Source organism: Aethalodelphis obliquidens, unplaced genomic scaffold (assembly GCF_003676395.1).
Source record: "Aethalodelphis obliquidens isolate GAN/ISIS:26980383/991018 unplaced genomic scaffold, ASM367639v1 scaffold113, whole genome shotgun sequence".
Classification (NCBI taxonomy): Eukaryota; Metazoa; Chordata; class Mammalia; order Artiodactyla; family Delphinidae; genus Aethalodelphis; species Aethalodelphis obliquidens.
This window is the reverse complement of record NW_020838057.1, coordinates 2,520,982-2,541,132: the sequence shown is the minus strand read 5'-3', so window position 1 is coordinate 2,541,132 and position 20,151 is coordinate 2,520,982. Positions and strand designations below refer to the sequence as shown.

Sequence of the window (20,151 nt, the reverse complement as noted above, 5' to 3'; positions counted from 1 at the left end):
TCCAATAAAGATGTTAAAAGGAAAAACAGTAACTCTAAAAAAAAAAAAATCCATGTCATCACTATTTGTCATTCAACCCTAATACATGATAATCGTAAAGAGATTCAGGAAGTCCAAAGGATTTTCAGTAAGTCCCCTGATGCCTCTTCAGCTTCCTGTTTGCCTAATTACTTTCACATATTCTCATAAATTTTCCATGCAATTATAAATATTTAGTGGCATATGAAGTTTTTAATCCAAATGATATCACATTGCACAGTCTGACATTTGACTTTTTTCTTCAACTTGAACTTGGCTAGATATCTATTCTTAATGAACTATAACATATTTCATTCTTTTTTTATAATTTTTTTGGAATATAGTTGATTTACAATGTTGTGTTAGTTTCTGCTGCATAGCAAAGTGAATTAGCTATACATATACATACATCCACTCTTTATGAGATTCTATTCCCATATAGGTCATTACAGAGTATTGAGTAGAGTTCTCTGTGCTATACAGTAGGTCCTTGTTAGTTATCTATTTTATACATAGTAGTGTGTATATGTCAATCCCAATCTCCCAATTTAGCGCTCCCCCACCCTTTCCCCCTTGGTAACCATAAGTTTGTTTTCTACATCTGTGATTCTATTTCTGTTTTGTAGATAGGTTCATTTGTACCATTTTTTTTTAGATTCCACATAGTGATATCATATATTTGTCTTTCTCTGTCTGACTTACTTCACTTAGGATGATAATCTCTAGGTCCATCCATATTGCTGAAAATGGCATTCGTTTGTTCTTTATATGGCCGAGTAGTATTCCATTGTATATATGTACCATGTCTTCTTTATCCATTCATCTGTTGATGGACACTTAGGTTGCTTCCATGTCCTGGCTATTGTAAGTAGTGCTGCAGTGAACATCGGGGTACATGTATCTTTTTGAATTATGGCTTTCTCTGGATATATGCCCAGGAGTGGGATTGCTGGATCCTATAGTAGCTCTATTTTTAGCTTTCTTATGCATAACTCTTTTGCCTCTGTTGAATGTCTTCCCTGATAGGTTAAGCTCCATAAGGCACAGAATATTAGCATTTGTTTAATACACTCTTCCCAGTGCCTGATGCATCACAGGTACTCAAGTGTTTGCTGCTTTAAAATAAAATACTTTTGACCTTTGAACAATGCAGGAATTGTTTTGACCCTTGAACAATGCCAAGCCCTGGCCCCATGCAGTCAAAAATCCAAACATAACTTTTGACTCCCCAAAAACTTAACCACTAGTAGTCTACTGTTGACCAGAGGCCTTACCAATAACATAGTCAATTAATACATATTTATATATGTATTATATACTTAGTCTTACAATAAAGTAAGCTAGAGAAAAGATGTTATTAAGAAAATCATAAGGAAGAGAAAGTACATTTTTACAGTACTGTATTGATACCATAAATTGATGTTGTCTGTTTATAAGGGGAATCATTTGTCAGTATCTCCATCAATATTATATGATACAAAATACTTTAGATGTTATATGTATAACATACATATGTGTAGATACATACGTGTTACAGTGGACATCAAAAATGAAAATATAATGTGAAAGAAATTCATATTTATTTACAGGTGTAATGATTCATGCATAGATAATGAGGAAGCAGCAATAAGATTGCTTTATGGTAGCCTAGCCTGTACACTAATGAATGAATCATTATAAATTTTTTTTTTTTTTTGCGGTATGCAGGCCTCTCACTGTTGTGGCCTCTCCCGTTGTAGAGCACAGGCTCCGGACACGCAGGCTCAGCGGCCATGGCTCACGGGCCCAGCTGCTCCGCAGCATGTGGGATCTTCCCGGACCGGGGCACGAACGCGTGTCCCCTGCATCGTCAGGCAGACTCTCAACCACTGCGCCACCAGGGAAGCCCCATTATAAAGTTTTTATGGCATCCATATTACAGTCATACTCATAATACAGTATTGGAAACATTGTTACATTTTTTAAAAAAACACTTACCTGTGACGATCAGCTGATACAGTGTCTACAATTATGAGAGAGAAAGGCAGACTGTACAGTAATGCAATTCTTTGAAAGCAAAGTTTTAAAACAGTGAGAAAACAAACACATTAATTTTATACTGAATATCACTCACCTTATTCCTGTGTAATGATAGGCTATCTACTTCAATACAAGTTTTGCACACAATGTTCTACATATATATTTTTATTGAAAAAAAATCCATGTATAAGTGGACTTGTGCAGTTTAAATCCATGTTATTTGAGGGGCAATTGTAAATGCAAATAATGAGAGATCAGAGTTGAAATGGAAGAAAGAGCAAGAAGGAAACATTAGGATACAACCAAATGTCACCCAAATGTCTAACTAGTGTTTTCTTTTCTCTTCTGTAGATTTACAGGTGCCCAGATTACCCCTGGTCTCCGTCACCTCTGGCTAACGCTTATCAACAGAAATATTAAATACCTGGACTTGGAAAGCACTCACCTGAAGGATAGAGATGTTATGATGGCATGTGAAGCAGTAAAGCACCCAAACTGTTTGCTGGAGTCTCTGAGGTAAGTCCTGGGTATGGTTTTTGCTTGGCGGATTTCAGGGCTTTATTGTTTTTACTTTTTATTTTGAAATAATCATTCACAGAAAGCTGCTAAAATATTATAGAGAATCAGGAGTCTGGATAAAGTTGGTGGCAATGGCTGCACAACAGTGTGTATATAATTAATGCCACTGAATTGTACACTGAAAAGTTAAGATGGTAAATTTTGTGTTATGTATATTTCACCACAAGAAAAAAGTAACTTTCAATTTTTTTTTTCTGGCAAAAACCAATTTTATTTAGGCTGTTAAAACATTTTTTTATTGTGGTACATTGACTTGTATATATGAAACTTACATAACATTATATTTCTTTTTGATTAATTAATTAATTAATTTTTGGCTGTGTTGGGTCCTCTTTGCTGCGCATAGGCTTTCTCTAGTTGCGGCGAGCGGGGGCTACTCTTTGCTGCGGTGCATAGGCTTCTTGAGGTGGCTTCTCTTGTTGTGGAGCACGGGCTCTAGGCGTGCGAGCTTCAGTAGTTGTGGCACACGGGCTCAGTAGTTGTGGCTCTCGGGCTCTAGAGTGCAGGCTCAGTAGTTGTGGTGCACGGGCTTAGTTGCTCTGCGGCATGTGGGATCTTCGTGGACCAGGGCTCAAACCTGTGTCCCCTGCATTGGCAGGCGGATTCCTAACCACTGCGCCACCAGGGAAGCCCAGGTCCTACTGTTAACATGCAGCTTCCAAGACCCTGCTGGGCACAGGCAGTCTGCTTATAGAAGCAGAGGGAGCTTGGGGAAACCTGGAGGTCTTATGGACCTGACCCAGAAGTGGTTCAAATCACTTCCCCTCATATTTCTCTTAGCAGGAACTCAGTTCTGTGATCATACTCACTGCAAGGCAGGCTGTGAAATGTAGTCCAACTCTGCATCCAGGTAAAAGCAAGAACAGGTTTGCACAATTAGAGCAATGCCTGGCTGCGGTATTTACTCTTTTAATCCTCACAAGCACCACTGTGATTGGTAGCGGTTATCTCCATGTTTCAGATGGTAAAGCTACTTGCAAAACGGCAGATTACGTGACACATCAGGCCTAGAGGATATACTATTTAAGGGTACCAACTTGCCAATAGATAAATAGGTCCTGGAGATCTAATGCACAGTATAATGATTATAGATGCCCCAGTATTGTATTATAAACATCAAAATTGCTAGGAGACTAGATCTTAATTATTCCCACCAAAAACAAAAAAAAAGAAATGATAACGCGTGATGTGATAAAGGTTATAGCTACTGCTACATTGGCAATCATATTGCAATATAGGAATGTATCAAATCAATGTATACACATTGCAATGTATAAATATATCAAGTTACACCTGATACACAATGTTACATGTCAGATAAATATATGAGATGTCAGCTTTTGATAATTGCTATGAATAAAATAATACTGAAGCAAGAGGATGGGGTTGGGTAGGGAAGGGCAGGCATAGTTAAGGAAGGTAGTGAGACTCACTTACTCAGAAGAAATGACACTCCGGAGAGTGAATGGAAAATTGAACCACAAAAAGACCTGGGGCTGGGATGAGAAGGGGTGTTGCAAACAGAAACAGCAAATGCTCAGACCCTCAGGCCGGAGCAGACAGCATCCAGGAACCGGCCAAATGGACAGAGTGGCTGCCGTGCGGGGAAGGAGGGGAAATGGCTTGCTTCTGGGAAGAGGTGAGGATGTGTCTCCCGTTGCCTGTCTCTGCAGGTTGGATCACTGTGAATTAACCCACACCTGTTTTCAGGTGATCGCCCAAATGCTTGTTACGTCCATCAGCCTGAAATCCCTGAGCCTGGCAGGAAATAAGGTGACGGACCAGAGCATAAAGTCTCTCTGTGATGCCTTGAAGGTCACACAGTGCACCCTGCAGAAGCTTATGTGAGTTGAACTCTGTTCACCAGTTATCTTCTCTTGAGATGATCCAAGTCTGTGGGAAAAGGGAGGGGAATTGGCTGAGTAAGCCGAGGGTTAGAATGGGAGATGGGACCTCGTGGGAGAGCCCAATGTGGAGGTTGGAGAAAGACCCAAAAACTAACATCTATGTCTTTGCTACTGACTCCAAACAGATATAAAAGACCAGAGCAGAAGCTGAACTTGAAGAAACAGAGTAGAATGGAGGTTGCCAGAGGCTGGGAGTTGGGGAAATGGGGAGCTATGTGTCAAAGGGTATAAACTTCCAGTTATAAGAGGAATAAGTTCTGGGGATCTAACATACAGCATTCAGATTATAGTTAGCAACACTGTACTATATACTTGAAACTCTCTCCAATGCCAAAATCCCAAAGAGACGTAGGATTGTGGTTCAGCTGCCGTCTATGGCATCCTTAAACACCAGGCTCTGTGCTAATTGTTCTCTCCCGTTAACATCATCTTCACAAGCAACCTACCAGCTGGGAATTTTTCCCTCCCACTTGCTGATAAGGAAAACAGAATCCAGAAGAAGGGAAGTCTCTTGTCTCAGGTCACACAGGGAATAAAAGGCACAACTAAACTCTGAGCTCCCGTTTGATACCTAGGGAACTGCTCTGTTACCTGGGAATTTCCTCCTTGACATCCCACAATTCGGATAAGGTTGTTTCTCCCCACCATTCCCAAAGCGTGCCATGGCAGGAGCATCCTCCTTCAGTGGGAGTTTGGTTCGGAATCAGAGCAAAAGTTGAAAACCAAGTGACACTAATTACCCTTTCAAGCCCAGAAGGGGGAAAAAAAATCACAGTGGAAGCCAACATACCTTCTAGCCATCAACCTGTGGAGGGGTTGGGGAGAAGAACTTTACTCTACACTCTTATGGTCAGTATCTGGGGCCTGCAAATTAAACAGACAATGGACAGATTTGCAGGAGAAAAGGCGTACAAATTTTATTGATGTTAATTTTTTTTAACGTGCATGGGGCTTTCACGGAAAGAAAGTGAAAATCCCGAAGAAGCAGTTAGACTCAGGAGCTTATATACCATTTTAACAAAAGGTAATGAATTGCGGAGAAGTGACTAGACAAAGGAAAGGGGTTTGGGGCTTCTATGGGCTGATAAATTATGGGAAGGTGACTAGGAAGTAAATGGGGGAAACTAATAGAAAATAAGGGTTATAGGAAGACTTGCCTCAGTGCCACCTCTATCTCTGTGATAAAGGTTGTTCTTTCCCTGGTACAGGAAGTGGGGGAAATGTGTGCCCTGCTTTCAGGCAGATAGGTGGAGGGCAGAGAGCTCCTCCTGTGTCTGGTTTTTCTTAATTGCCTCCAGCTCAAAATACTGTTTAAGTCAAAGTAGCATATTTTTGAGGTGGCCTGTCCTGATCCCTTTCAAGTCCAACCCAGCAAGCATTTCTTCCTTCATCAAAAGGAACCACCACCAATAATACAGCGGAAGTGCTTGCTATGGGCATTGCACTGCTCTAAGCACGTCAGATGTGTCAATTCATCTAATTTTGTCACAATCCCATGAGAGAAGTACTATTAAACTCTCATTTTCAAGTACTGTTGCTTCTTAAGCTTTGCTAAAGTGGTGGACTATCTAGTTTATATCTATGGGTCATGGTGTATTAAATGTTAAGTCCTTCTAAATAGGGAAGTCACCCATCTCTGCAAAACCTCACACCACAGTAAAACAGCCAGATAGAGAGATTTGCTTTGCCCAGGTGCTGCCCATGGTGGTTGATGGAAGATTTAATCACCCACGATATTTAGAGTAGTATTTTTGTTTTACTTTGTTCTGTTTTGTTTTGATTTGAAGTATAGTTGATTTACAATGTTGTGTTAGTTTTGGGTGTACAACAAAGTGATTCAGATAAAAATGTACATGTATGTATGTATATATATGTGTAGGTATATATACGTATGTATATACACATATGTATATTCTTTTTCAGATTCTTTTCCCTTGTAGATTATTACAAGACATTGAGTAGAGTTCCCTGTGCTGTACAGTAGGTCCTTATTTGTTATCTATTTTATATACAGTAGTCCGTATCTGTTAATCCCAAACTCCTAATTTATCCCTCTCCGCCACCTTTCCCCTTTGGTAACCATAAGTTTGTTTTCTATGTCTGTGAGTCATATTTCTGTTTTGTAAATTCATTTGTATCTTTTCTTTTAAGATTCCACATATAAGCAATATCATATGATATTTGTCTCTCTCTGTCTTACTTCACTCAGTATGACCATCTCTAGGTCCATCCTTGTTGCTGCAAATGGCATTATTTCATTCTTTCAGAGTGCAATTTGGGGACTGAATCACTGGAGTTGAGCTTGCAAGTTAAACACGGACATGATGTGACATCACCAGATATCTGCCAGGGCGTGTCGGCTATGGGGGTGACCTTTCTCTCCCTTCCTTGCAAGGGAGGGAGAGATGGAAATCTAAGAATAGATATCATTGCCTTTCTGGGACTCTCTCCTTGCAGACTGGGGAACTGCGGCCTCACAGCCACTGACTGCCAGCATCTGGCCTCGGCTCTCACCAAGAACCAGAGCTTGACACACCTGTACCTGTCAGGAAACAGCCTGGGGAGTGAAGGCATGAATCTGCTGTGTCGAGCCGTGAAACTTCCCAACTGTGGTCTACAGAGGCTGATGTGAGTCCAACTCGCTGCCCTGCGAGGATTCGTAGCTTTATTACAAAGAGCAGAAAGCAGTGGGGAACGTGGAAATTGTCAGGACGAAGGGACCTGATAAGTGCCACATCCTGCTCCTCCTGAGAGTGTCTATATTTCATCCTTCCGTGGAAAATTCCACCTCTGCCTCTGTGTTCTCTTACAGTGGGAAGTCCTCATTTATCCAAATACAGCCGATTCTCATTACTGGTGGCAGTTGTGTTCTGTAAAGTTGCCGTGAATACTGAATTAGCAAATGCTGAATTAGCGAATACTGAACCATTGCTCCTGGGGGGAATACAGGGTTAGGTTCCTGGGAGCCGCTGGTCACATTTTTTTAAATTTATTTTATTCAAGTATAGTTGATTTATATTGTTGTGTTAATATCTGCTGTATAGCAAAGTGATTCATTTATACATATATATATTCTTTTTCATTATGGTTTATCACAGGATACTGAATATAGTTCCCTGTGCTATACAGTAGGACCTTGTTGTTTATCCATCCTACAGATAATAGCTTACATCTGCTAATCCCAAGCTCCCAATCCATCCCTCCCCCAGCCTCCCTCCCCCTTGGCAAGCACAAGTCTGTTCTCTATGTCTGTGTGTCTGTCTCTGTTTCATAGGTAAGTTCACTTGTGTCACATTTTCTTCAACCAATCAATACATAACCTTGTTTTGTGTGTTTCTTTTTAAAGACACTTTATTTAATGCATGTTATTGATTCATTAACATTGAACTCACAGCCCACAGCACTAGATCTCCTCCCTGAAGGAAGCTTATGTGATACATATGTTTTCTCCATAAAGCACATCCCAGCCTTCTTACCCTTAGGACACTAGACAGCACCTTAGCACTACCCTTGGGGGCCATTTTAAACAATGAAGTCACCACCAACAACCAAAAAAAACACAAAAATGCAAAAAATCATGGCGTTAACTGGACCGTGAAAAGGATGCCTGTTTATGGTGGGACAGCTGAAAAATTCCAACCTCAGCTAGGAGCATGTGCAACCGACAACTCAAATTTTTCTCTGCTCTGCACATTATTGATTTGAAAATATCGGTTTTTGGGGACACCAGTGTTCGCAAGGAGGCGGATTCAGGAATGCAGAGTCCATGAATAATGAGATTTTTCAGTACTTCCCTGGCGGTCCAGTGGTTAAGACTCTGTACTTCCAATGCAGGGTGCACTGGTTTGATCCCCAGTCAAGGAACTAAGATCCCACGTGACGTGTGGCCAAAAAAAAAAAAGAGAGAGATGAGATTTTTAGACGAGGGTACTGGTGATGTAGGATTATTAGCCAGAAAGTGTGTGTGACACCCACACATATCTTGGGGTGCTGCGTACCCTAGCTATTTTACAGTAGGTGTAGGTGTCCCTGTCACTGTTTTAAATACTGCCCCCTCGTGTTGCCAGACTCTTCCATCAGAAATCTTTGGTTTGACGGTAAGAATGTGAGACTGTCAGCCCTGCTCAGGGCCGACAACCAGCTCTGCCGTTTCACCTCTTTGACCCATTAGTCCACCAACAACGTCACGTGAGGGGAAAATATTCGTGCATTAATGGTGTACCTGTAGCCAGAAATTCTGTTGAAGCATATAACTTTGATTCATATGTCTACCTTACGACGAGTTCTAAGGTTCCCCAGTGAGTAAGTATGGGGAGATAGCAGTGTAGAGAGACTAGTGGGCACCACCCCCTCGCCAAGATGTCCGTGTCCTAATCCCCGGAACCTATGAATATGTTACCTTACGTGGTAAAAAGGACTTTGCAGTGTGATTAAGTTAAGAATCCTGAGGGACTTCCCTGGCAGTCCAGTGGTCAGGACTCCATGCTTCCACTGCAGGGGGCGGAGGTTTGATCCCCGGTCAGGGAACTAAGATCCCTCAAGACGTGCGGTGCAGCCAAAGTAAAAATAAAATAGAATAAAAGAGCAGAAGAAAAAAATTTTAAAAATAATCTTGAGATGGGAAGATTCTCCTAGATTATCTGGGTGGTCCCCATGTAATCACACATGTCCTTCAGAGGAAAGAAGGAGGTAGGAGACTCACAGGTGGAGGGGTGATAACAGAGTGATACAGTTGCTGGCTGGAGATCGAGATCTAAGGCATGGGGGCAGCTTCTAACAGCTGGAAAAGGCAAGGGAACAGATTCTCCCCAGAAGGAACACAGCCCTGCTGACACCTTGATTTCCAGACCAGTGAGACCCTGACCTCCAAAACCGTGAGATAACATAGGTGTGTTTTTAAAACACTAAGTTTGTGGCCGTTTGTTACAGCAGCCACAGGAAGCGAATGCATTGAGTATGGAGGAAAATTTTAAAAAGATGGATTTTGAGTAGCATCCAGCACGTGCACTGTCCCAGGTGTTCCAAGGTCATCCCATCCCTGACACCCACAGGAGGAGAAAACTGAGGCCGAGGGGAGTTGCTCACGTGAGGTCACACTGAGGAACATGTATGACCGTCCTCTTTCCCTGTGTGTGCCCTGCAGATTAAACGCGTGCAACCTGGATGTGGCTGGCTGTGGCTTTCTTGCGTTTGCACTCATGGGCAACAGACATCTGACGCATCTGAGCCTTAGCATGAACCCCTTGGAAGATGACGGGATGAACCTTCTGTGTGAGGTCATGATGGAGCCGTCTTGTCTCCTCCAGGACCTTGAGTAAGTTTCCCGGGTTGTTGGGGATCAACTCTACCATGGGGGGGCCTGAGGTTCTAGAATGTCAAGAGCAATGGTACCACAAATGAGTTCTAGGGTCGACTGAGGCTCATTGTTTCCAGTGGACACTCTGCGTAAGTTGATGTGTTGACACTGCAGTGAGTATGGGAAGGAAAGAGAAAGTATTCTGAACGGGAGCCCCGTGGAAGGATCTGTGGGATTCTAGGACATGCTTGATCTCTAAAACCTCTTTACTTTTCAGAACATCTTGCACCAGGTTAATCTTCAGCTATTCATTCTGTTTGTGGGGTGGAGGGGGAGGGGGGCAGCTGTCTATCTCTCAATCCCTTTTCTCTCTGGGGCTCAAATTTCTTCACCCCTATTGGAACATTTTTATATACTAGGAGTATTCCATCACTAAACCAACTAGAAAAAATTAAAGGACCTCAACGAACAGAAATAAATCTCTAAGCTTGAAACCAAGCAATAATCACTCAATATTTCAGTTAATGTCTCCCGGATGCATAAGCAGTATTGAATGTGTCACAAAGAAAGGATCCTAGCAGTTTCCACTTCAGGTATTCTTACCATGTGGCAGGCATGTGGTTCTCAATATTTCTGCAGTTCCCCCACCAATCATACACCAGGGGGAACTAAAACTCCCAAGGACCATAAACCTTGCTTGGGTCTCACGTTCTGTCCTTGAGGATAAGCAAATCATAATAAATGAAGCATGATATGGTATTCCATTTAATGGTGCATAATAACTTTTAAAACCCCCCAGAGCTGGGACTTCCCTGGCGATCCAGTGGTTACGACTTTGTGCTTCCACTGCAGGGGGTACGGGTTCAATCCCTGGTCAGGGAAGTAGGATCCCACATGCCAAGTGGTGTGGCCAAAAAATAAAATTTTAATAAATAAAATCCCCAAAAGCTGGACACTGGGCTTATGTCCAGTGTTTTAGTCATGTGTCCCTTATCAAACTCTGTGTGCTTGATAGCCTTTTCCTATGATCGATTACAAAGGTAGAGTTAGTGGACCAAAACGTGGGACCACTTTGAGAGCTCTCCCTCCCCAAAAATAAGTAAACGAAAGGAATTGGATAGAGATCATAGTACACAAACCTCTGAGTAGCCCCCAAGTATTAATTCTTCTATTTCTTTTCATGGAATTGGCATTTTGAGCCCTAATGCTGCATGGTATAGAAAATTCAGCTTAGTCCATTGGAGATGCCATTTCTTTGGGGTTGCACTTAAGTGCCAGGAGATTTTCTGGTCCTCACCATCACCATTGGTCCATACTGGCCTCTAAGACTTGTTCATTCCCACCTGGTCTTCACAAGTGAGTCCTTTCTCGTTCTTTTTTCTTTTTTTAAATTTATTTTTGGCTGCGTTGGGTCTTCGTTGCCGCATGCGGGCTTCCTCTAGTTGTTGCGAGTGGGGGCTACTCTTCTTTGCTTTGTGCAGGCTTCTCATTGCGGTGGCTTCTCTTGTTGCGGAACACAGGCTCTAGGTACATGGGCTTCAGTAGTCGTGGTGCACGGGCTTCAGCAGTTGTGGCGTGCAGGCTTCAGTAGTTGTGGCTCATAGGATTAGTTGCTCCACGGCATGTGGGATCCTCCCAGACCAGGGATCAAACCCGTGTCCCCTGCATTGACAGGTGGATTCTTAACCACTTGCACCACCAGGGAAGCCCTCCTTCCTCGTTCTTGATGTGAATGCCTCATGGAGATGGACCCAGTGGGATCATTCTGTGCTGAGCACACTAAGTTGATGATGTGAGACTCCGGAGCTGTTTCTGTCATGTCTACTCAGATGACTCATATAGTCACTACTGAAGGGGCCATTTCCACCCTCTCCCACTCCTCCTGGGAACAGACACACAAGACCCCTTCTCCTTTTGGATCCCAAACCCTACCTAGTGTTTCAGTGACTTCTATCATCTTTTCTGTCCCTCTCAGGACTCTGTCCCTTTGTCAGAGGCTCTACCAATTTCTACTGGTGTTTTTTTCCATCTCTCTCCCTGCCCTCCACCAGGGAGAATGTTTATCTCATTTTCAGGTGAAAAGAATGCTCTGATAGCTCATTTCTTTGTCTGAAGACACCTCCAGTCTCTTCAAAAACTTTCCCCGCCCTCTGCTTTTATCTGTCTCTTGAGATGATAAACTGTCCTAAGCTGTTCACAGGGATGGACAGAAAGATCCCCAGTTAGGAAGGAACAAGGGGAATCTCTACTAACGTTTCTGAACCTTATCCCACTGTGGCGCTCTCCTCAAAAGGTACAGATATTGTCTCTCTCTCTAAATCTCGCTCAATAATCTCCATCTCTCTCCTCTTCATCTCAACCTCTCTCTCTCTCCCTCTCTCTCTCCATCTCTCTATATCTATTCATCTCTCTTTCTGTCTTCATCTCTCTCTCTTCATCTCTCTCTCTCTCTCTCTCCATCTCTCTCTCTCTCACGCTCTCTCTCCCCCACCGACCCCCACTTCCCTCCTCTTGCAGATTGGTAAAGTGCTGTCTCACTGCTGCTTGCTGCAAGAATCTGTCCTATGTCATCACAAGAAATCAACACCTGAAGAGCCTGGATCTAGCCGCCAATGCCCTGGGTGACCACGGGATTGCAGTGCTGTGTGAGGGATTGAAACAGAAGAATTCTCTGAGGAGACTTGGGTACGTTCCTGGGATCACCTCTTTGAGGGCTGGGCACAGAGTGAAGGGGACCCAAACGTTAAGTCGCTTGAACAAAGACCGTGTTCTGATTTTCACAATTCCATCAAATTAGACAGCATACAACCATGGCAGAGTAACAGACTGAGGCACAAATTCCAGCTGGGCTCCTTTATGTGGATGAATTAAATAGCCAACGCTTGAGAACAGGGTCTGGAGGTAGTGAGAACTAAATAGATGCATGTTTACTGGAAAACCCATGTGTGCTGAGCACAGTGCCAAATGGTGGAGGTATGGACATATATGGACCATGGAGTGGTGCATTTATGGTCTAGTGAGAAAGGTGGACCAAAGAGCAAATGATGACATGGCTGGTTCTCAAACCCTAGTAAGCATCAGAATCACCCCAGAGGCTTGTTTAAAACAGTGTGCCAGTACATACAATGGAATATTACTCAGCCATAAAACAAGAATGAAATAGTGCCATTTGCTGCAACATGGATGGACCTAGAGATGGTCATACTAAGTGAAGGAATTCAGACAGAGACAGACAAATACCATATGATATGGCTTATATGTGGAATCTAAAAAAAAGGATACACATGAACTTATGAAAAAGAAACAGACTCACATAGAAAACAAACATCGTTACTAAAGGGGAAACATGGCGGGCAGGGATAAATTACGAGTTTGGGATTAACATATACACACTAATATGTATATATAAAATAACCAACAAGGACCTACTGTACAGCACAGGGAATGCTACTCAATATTCTGTAATAACCTATATGGGAAAAGAATCTGAAAAAGAATGTATATATATATATATTTTATATATATATATATATATATATATATATACACAATTGAATCACTGCTGTACACCTGAAACTAACACAACATTGTGTCAATAAATCAACAATATAACGTAAAATAAAAAATTTTTAAAAAAAAGAACTGAAGCACTGACACATGCTACAATGTGGATGAACGTTGAAGACATTAGGCTAAAGTGAAATAAGCGAAATACAAAAGGTCACGTGTTGTATGATTCCATTGCTATGAAATATCCAGAATGGGCAAATCCATAAAGACAAAGTAGATTCCAGGCAGACCTCATCTTATTGTTCTTCCCAGATACCGTGTTTTTCACAAATGGAAGGTTTGTGGCAACCCTGCATGAAGCAAGTCTATCAGTGCCATTTTTCCAACATTTTCTCACTTTGTGTCTCTGTCACATTTTGGTGATTCTCCCAATGTTTCAAACTTTTTCACTTTTATTATATTTGTGATGGTGATCTGTGAGCAATGAGCTTTTTTTTACTTTCTAATTTTTTTTAACTGAAATATAGTTCATTTACAATGTTGTGTTAGTTTCAGGTATACAGCAAAGTGATTCAGTTATACATTATACATATAATTATTTTTCAGATTCTTTTCCCTTATAGGTTATTACAGGATATTGAGCATATTCCCTGCGCCATACAGTAGGTCCTTGTTGGTTACCTATTTTATATACAGTAGCTTGTATCTGTTAATTCCAGATTGGTGAACTTTGATGACTTGATGAAGGCTCAGAAGATTAACATTTTTTAGCAATAAAGTATTTTTTAATTAAAGTACACTGTTTTGGGACTTCCCTGGTGGTGCAGTGGTTAAGAATCTGCCTGCCAACGCAGGAGACATGGGTTCAATCCCTGGTCCGGGAAGATCCCACATGCCGTGGAGCACCTAAGCCTGCATGCCACAACTACTGAAGCCCGCGCACCTAGAGCCCATGCTCTGCAATAAGAGAAGCCACCACAATGAGAAGCACACGCACGGCAACAAAGAGCAGCCCCCGCTCACCGCAACTAGAGGAAGCCCACGCATAGCAACGAAGACACAATGCAGCCAAAAATAAATAAATAAATAAATATTTTTTAAAAACTACATTGTTTCTACAAACAATAAATGCTGGAGAGGATGTGGAGTAAAATGAACCCTCTTGCACTTCTGATGGGAATGTAAATTGATACAGCCAGTATGGAGAACAGTATGGAGGTTCCTTAAAAAACTAAAAATAGAGCTACCATATGACCCAGCAATCCCACTCCCGGGCATATACCCAGAGAAAACTGTAATTCAAAGACACATGCACCCCAATGTTCATTGCAGCACTATTTACAATAGCCAGGACGTGGAAGCAACCTAAGTGTCCATCAACAGATGAATGGATAAAGAAGACGTGGCACATATATACAATGGAATATTACTCAGCCATAAAAAGAAATGAAATTGGGTCATTTGTAGAGATGTGGATGGACCTAGAGACTGTCCTACAGACTGAAGTAAGTCATAAAGAGAAAACCAAATATCATATATTAATGCATATATGTGGAATCTGAAAAAATTGGGAAGGTAGATTCTTAACCAGGGGACCACCAGGGAAGTCCTGCTGCTGATTTATTTTATACCTAGTTGTTTGTACCTCTTAATCCCCTACTTCTCTATTGCCCCTCCCCCACCACTGGTTTTTTTCTCTGTGTCTATGACCCTATTTCTGTTTTCTTCATTCATTCATTTTATTTTTTAGATTCAACATTTAAGTGAAAACATACAGTGTTTGTCTTTCTCTGTCTGACTTACTTCACTATGCATAATACACTCCAGGTCCACCCATGTTGCTGCAAGTGGCAAGATTTTGTTCTTTTTCATGGCTGAGTAGTATTCCGTTGTGGTATTTATTTTTGGCTGCATTGGGTCTTTGTTGCTGTGTGCAGGCTTTCTCTAGTTGTGGCAAGTGGGGGCTACTCTTCATTGTGGTGTGCAGGCTTCTCATTGCGGTGGCTTCTTTTGTTGCGGAGCATGGGCTCTAGGCACGCGGGCTCAGTAGTTGTGGCTCGCGGGTTTCAGTAGTTGTGGCTCGCGGGCTCTAGAGCACAGGCTCAGTAGTTGTGGTGCACGGGCTTAGTTGCTCCATGGCATGTGGGATCTTCCTGGACTAGGGCTCGAACCCATGTCCCCTGTATTGGCTGGCGGATTCTCAACCACTGTGCCACCAGGGAAGCCCCCCGCTGTGATTTTAAAGTTGTGGTAGAAGTCAAACGTGTTGAAGGAGGGATCCGGATCTTGGGGTCATTCCTTGGCTGTGCTGTGCTCTCTAAAGGTTGGAGACATGTGGACTGACCTCCAATGGCTGTGAGGCCCTCTCCTCTGCCCTCTCCTGCAATCAGCACCTGACCAGCCTAAACCTGATGCAGAACAATTTCGGTCCCAGAGGGATGACAAAGCTGTGTTTGGCCTTTGCACAACCCACATCTAATCTACAAACCATCGGGTAAGTCCCCGGCGATGTCTTCTGAAATACGAACCTCCTTCTGCTAAGGCACACTAATTGGCGGAGAAGCAGTGGATCTGAGAAGTTGAGACCTTGTCTCATCAACCAGATCTTTATCCAACCGCTAAGTGCCCACCGTGTTCCAGGCACCGCCTGGGGTGCTGTGGATACAGGGTGGGTACAGTGCCTGGGTACCATGGGGTTTCCTCTGGGGATGGGTTTGGGGAGCGTGGAGGGATGACATACAAATAAAATGTTTATCTTCAAAAAAAACCCTAAAACTGGGATTACCATAGGATCCAGCCATCCCACTTGTGGGTATACACCCAACAAAATTGAAAGCAGGTTTTCGAAGAGATATTTGCACATCTGTGTCCATAGCAGCATTATTCACAATAGCCAAGAGGTGGAAGCAACCCAGGTATCTACTGATGGGTGAATGGATAAATGATGTGTGGTCTGTCCATACCATAAAATATTATTCGGCCTAAAAAGGAAGGAAATTGATACATGCTACAATGTGGAAGAACCTTGAGGACATTATGCTTGGTGAAATAAGCCAGTAACAGAAAGACAAATACTACATGATACTACTTAGGTGAGGTCCCTAGACTCATCAGATCCACAGAGACAGAAAGTGGAATGGTGGGGGCCTGGGGAGCGGGAGACGGGGAGTTAGCGTTTAACGGGGACAGAGTTTCAGCTGGTGGAGATGAAAAGAGTTGTAAGGATGGACAGTGCTGATGGTTGCTCAATAGTGTGGATGGACTGAGTGCCACTGACCTGTACGATGAAAAATGGTTCAGATGGTAAAGGTTATGTGTATTTTCCCACCACTAAATGTTTTTAATGTTCAGGATTACTGCAGGTGGTAAACACCAAGAAGGAAACAAAAGAGTAAGAGAGAGTGACCCGGTGTGGAATTAATTTTGACGATAGAAAAAGTATTTGCTGCTTAGCACCTCATGTTTGTAGACAAAATAGAAGCTCAGGGCACCCCTGGAGGTGAAGAAGTGCAGCTGTGATTGAGGGAAGTAAAGACCTGACTGGAGAAACATAAAACTTGTGGCAGCACAGAAGGCCCCTTGTGGTCGATTGTGATGTATTTATATCAGTAGCAAACTTCCCGGTTGACTAACTGGTTTCTCCTGTATGGTCCAGCGTACAGCAGGTGGATTTATCCAGGGGTCAAGTTTTGACTGATGGACGTCACCAGAAAGAACACGATGGTTGTGGTGTGAAATCTGAGGGGGAGGGTGGATTGGAAAGCATGGCTCAGTGGATTTGGAGATCTTGATGCAGCCAAAGAGAACGGTTTCAGTGATCACTTCAGTGAGTGAGCTGAAAAGGCAGAAGGCTGTGTTGAAAAGGGGCATATTTGTGTCGGTGACTCACGAGGCAATGGAGCCTTTGATGAGATAAGCTTGTGACTTAGGGGACTTAGCAGGTAAAGATGAGAAGAGGCAGACCTAGATTTTACTAATGGACCTTTCAGGAGGCTGTTTCCTCATCTGTCAAATGGGGACAATACCATGTGTCTATTTGGATACCTGTTTCTCTCTCCCAGAATATAAGCTTCATGATGGTGGGGATTTTGCCTTGTTCATCACTGTGCCTCTAAACCCTGTAACAGGACCTGGCACAAAGTCAGTTCTCAGGAAGGAGTTCGTGAATGGATGAATAACCATGTCTGTCTCTTCAGATAGCTATGAGGGACAGGTGCCTGTAAAAACTCAGTGTAGTGTCTGCCTGGTAAAGAGTTCCTTTACAAGGAGGGACTGACTTTCATTCTATGGGGAACACACTGTTTCTCCTCAAGAATACAAGAGGAGGGACTTCCCTGGCGATCCAGTGGTTAAGACTCCGTGCTTCCAGTGCTGGGGATGGGGGTTTGATATCTGGCCAGGGAACTAATATCCCACATGCCGTGTGAAAAAATTAAAAAAAAAGTGCAAGAGGAGGTTTCAGACCCTTGGTGGGGTGTCCAGGAATTCTGAGGAAGGGAGAAGCGTCAGAAGCAAATTCTCAGAGTAGTAAGTCCCCTTTTTGCTCCCCAGGCTGTGGAAACGGCAATACCCTGCTCGAATAAGAAGGCTTCTGGAGGAGCTAGAGCGACTCAAGCCGCACATTGTAATTGGTGACGGTTGGTATTCTTTTGCAGAAGATGACCGGTACTGGTGGAAAAACTGAAGACGTAAAAACCCTCCCCACCCACACTCACTCTGACGGAGGAAACTTCTAGGGTCCAGCTGTGCCCGGGGGTTCCTTTTCAAAGATGGATAATGATTTCTGATTCTCATAAAGCCCTCATAGGTAGTGATTCTTGTGTGTCCACTTTAACTTGGTCATTGCATTTGCCTGAGGTAGGCTTGTAAACTTCATGTCATAGGACCTCAGTATCTGTGAAATGTCTGTCCTACCAGAGGGCATGGAGAGAGAATCAAATAAACACTGAGCATTTGGAAAAAGCATCCAGTGGCCTTCTTTTTTTTTTTTTGGCTGCGTTGGGTCTTCATTGCTGCATGTGGGGTTTCTCTTGTGGCGAGCGGGGGCTACTCTTCATTGTGGTGCGCGGGCTTCTCATTGTGGTGGCTTCTCTTGCTGCAGAGCACGGGCTCTAGGCGTGCAGGCTTCAGTAGTTGTGGCACGTGGGCTCAGTAGTTGTGGCACGTGGGCTCAGTAGTTGTGGCACACGGACTTAATTGCTCCACTGCATGTGGGATATTCCTGGACCACAGATCGAACCCACGTCCCCTGCGTTGACAGGCGGATTCTTAAATACTGCACCGCCAGGGAAGTCCCTCCGGTGGCCTTCTTGATCAATGTGGGTGTGATTCCAGAGCAGAGGAGGGAGGACTTAGGTCCTTAAAAGTGCCCCCAAATTTTGATAACACAGATCTGCTGGTTTTTTAAAGCACATATCTGAATTTCAAAGTAGGATGTGACTATCATTCAACATCTGAGATATAAACACAAAGCTGAGTTTATTGCTTAGTGTAGTAAAGAACAACTGGTCTACCACAGTCTCTCCCTCAAACCAACCCCAAGAGGTAGGTAATAGTTTCCCTATTTCACAGATAAGGAAACAGAGGCCGATGGATGTTGACATTTGTCTGTCTGGTGTCACAAAGTCAATTAGTAATCCAGAGAAAACTCTAATTGGAAAAGACATGTGCACCCCAATGTTCACAGCAGCACTATTAACAATAGCCAAGACAGGGAAACAATCTAAATGTCCATCAACAGAGGAGAGGATAAAGATGTGGTACACGTATACACTGGAGTATTACTCAGCCATAAGAAAGAATGAAATAATGTCATTTGCAGCTACATGGGTTATCATACTAAATGAAGTAAATCAGGAGAAAGACAAATACCATGTGGCATCACTTATATGTGGGATCTAAAGTATGATGCACAGTTGCATGCACATTTCTTTTTATATTTGCGCCCCCCGGAAGGCAGAGCAAGAGGACAGGGAGCATCTCCTGGAAGGCGACCGTTGGCAAATCCAGGGACGTCGCCCTGACCTAGTACGTCTGGCCACGGGGTGGGGACCCAGGGTGGGCACATGCTGCCTCCTGGATGACTCTGGGCTCTTCCGTTGTCATTTTCTCCAGTTGGATCCTTTCCCCGTGTCATGTGATGGAGCACTCCCTTCTACCCACTCCTCACACTCTGCAGGTGGGTAATGTTGGGGGGGTGTGTGGTGTGAAGCCACGTCAGGTTTGATCCTCTAAGCTACAAGTCACAGAATTCCTGACCTGAGGTCACTGAGTAGAAGTTCCCCAACTGGTGAGTTTAGTGAATTCAGCAGCACCGGGAGGGCAGGATCTCAACCCACCTCCCTGCCATTCCCTTGAACCTCCCCTGGAGCTCACTAGGTGGCGGTAGAGCGTCACCCAGAAAGGAGGCTCACACGTCCCCAGGGCAGGTGTTTCATCCTCAGCACTGTCGAACTTTGGGGCAGGATAATCCTTTGTGGTGGGCAAGGGGGCTGTCCTGTGCACGGTAGGGCATCGAGCAGCATCCCTGGCGTTTACCAACTAGATGCCAGGTGCAACCCACCTCCGGTCCTGAGAACTAAAAACGGCTCCAGACATCGCCAGACGCTACCTTTGGGGCACACTCACCACCACCCGAGAACTGCCACTCTACGTTAAACAGAGAAACCTCCCTCGGAAGCACCGCCACACCCCGCGGGACAGAACTGCTTCCCTGGCAAGCCCACATCGGCGTGTAATGCTGAGGGTGTGGCCACTTCTCGTTTCCCTCGTAGGAGGACAGCTGTTTCCTAGACCCAAAGGTATAGCTGCCAAAACTTGGAA

General features: G+C 43.6%; 1 protein-coding gene across 1 annotated transcript in view; it reads left to right on the top strand.

The window, feature by feature from the left end:
• Nucleotides 1–18,331, top strand: part of NLRP5 (NLR family pyrin domain containing 5) — a 28,877-nt gene extending 10,546 nt beyond the window's left edge. Inside the window, exons 5-11 of the mRNA XM_027097335.1 lie at nucleotides 2,389–2,553; nucleotides 4,290–4,460; nucleotides 6,981–7,151; nucleotides 9,667–9,837; nucleotides 12,337–12,504; nucleotides 15,653–15,823; nucleotides 17,881–18,331. Of these exons, the coding sequence (XP_026953136.1) occupies nucleotides 2,389–2,553; nucleotides 4,290–4,460; nucleotides 6,981–7,151; nucleotides 9,667–9,837; nucleotides 12,337–12,504; nucleotides 15,653–15,823; nucleotides 17,881–18,013 (1,150 nt within the window). The 3' untranslated portion in view covers nucleotides 18,014–18,331. The remainder of the gene's footprint in view (nucleotides 1–2,388; nucleotides 2,554–4,289; nucleotides 4,461–6,980; nucleotides 7,152–9,666; nucleotides 9,838–12,336; nucleotides 12,505–15,652; nucleotides 15,824–17,880) is intronic.
• Nucleotides 18,332–20,151: the final 1,820 nt, after the last annotated feature.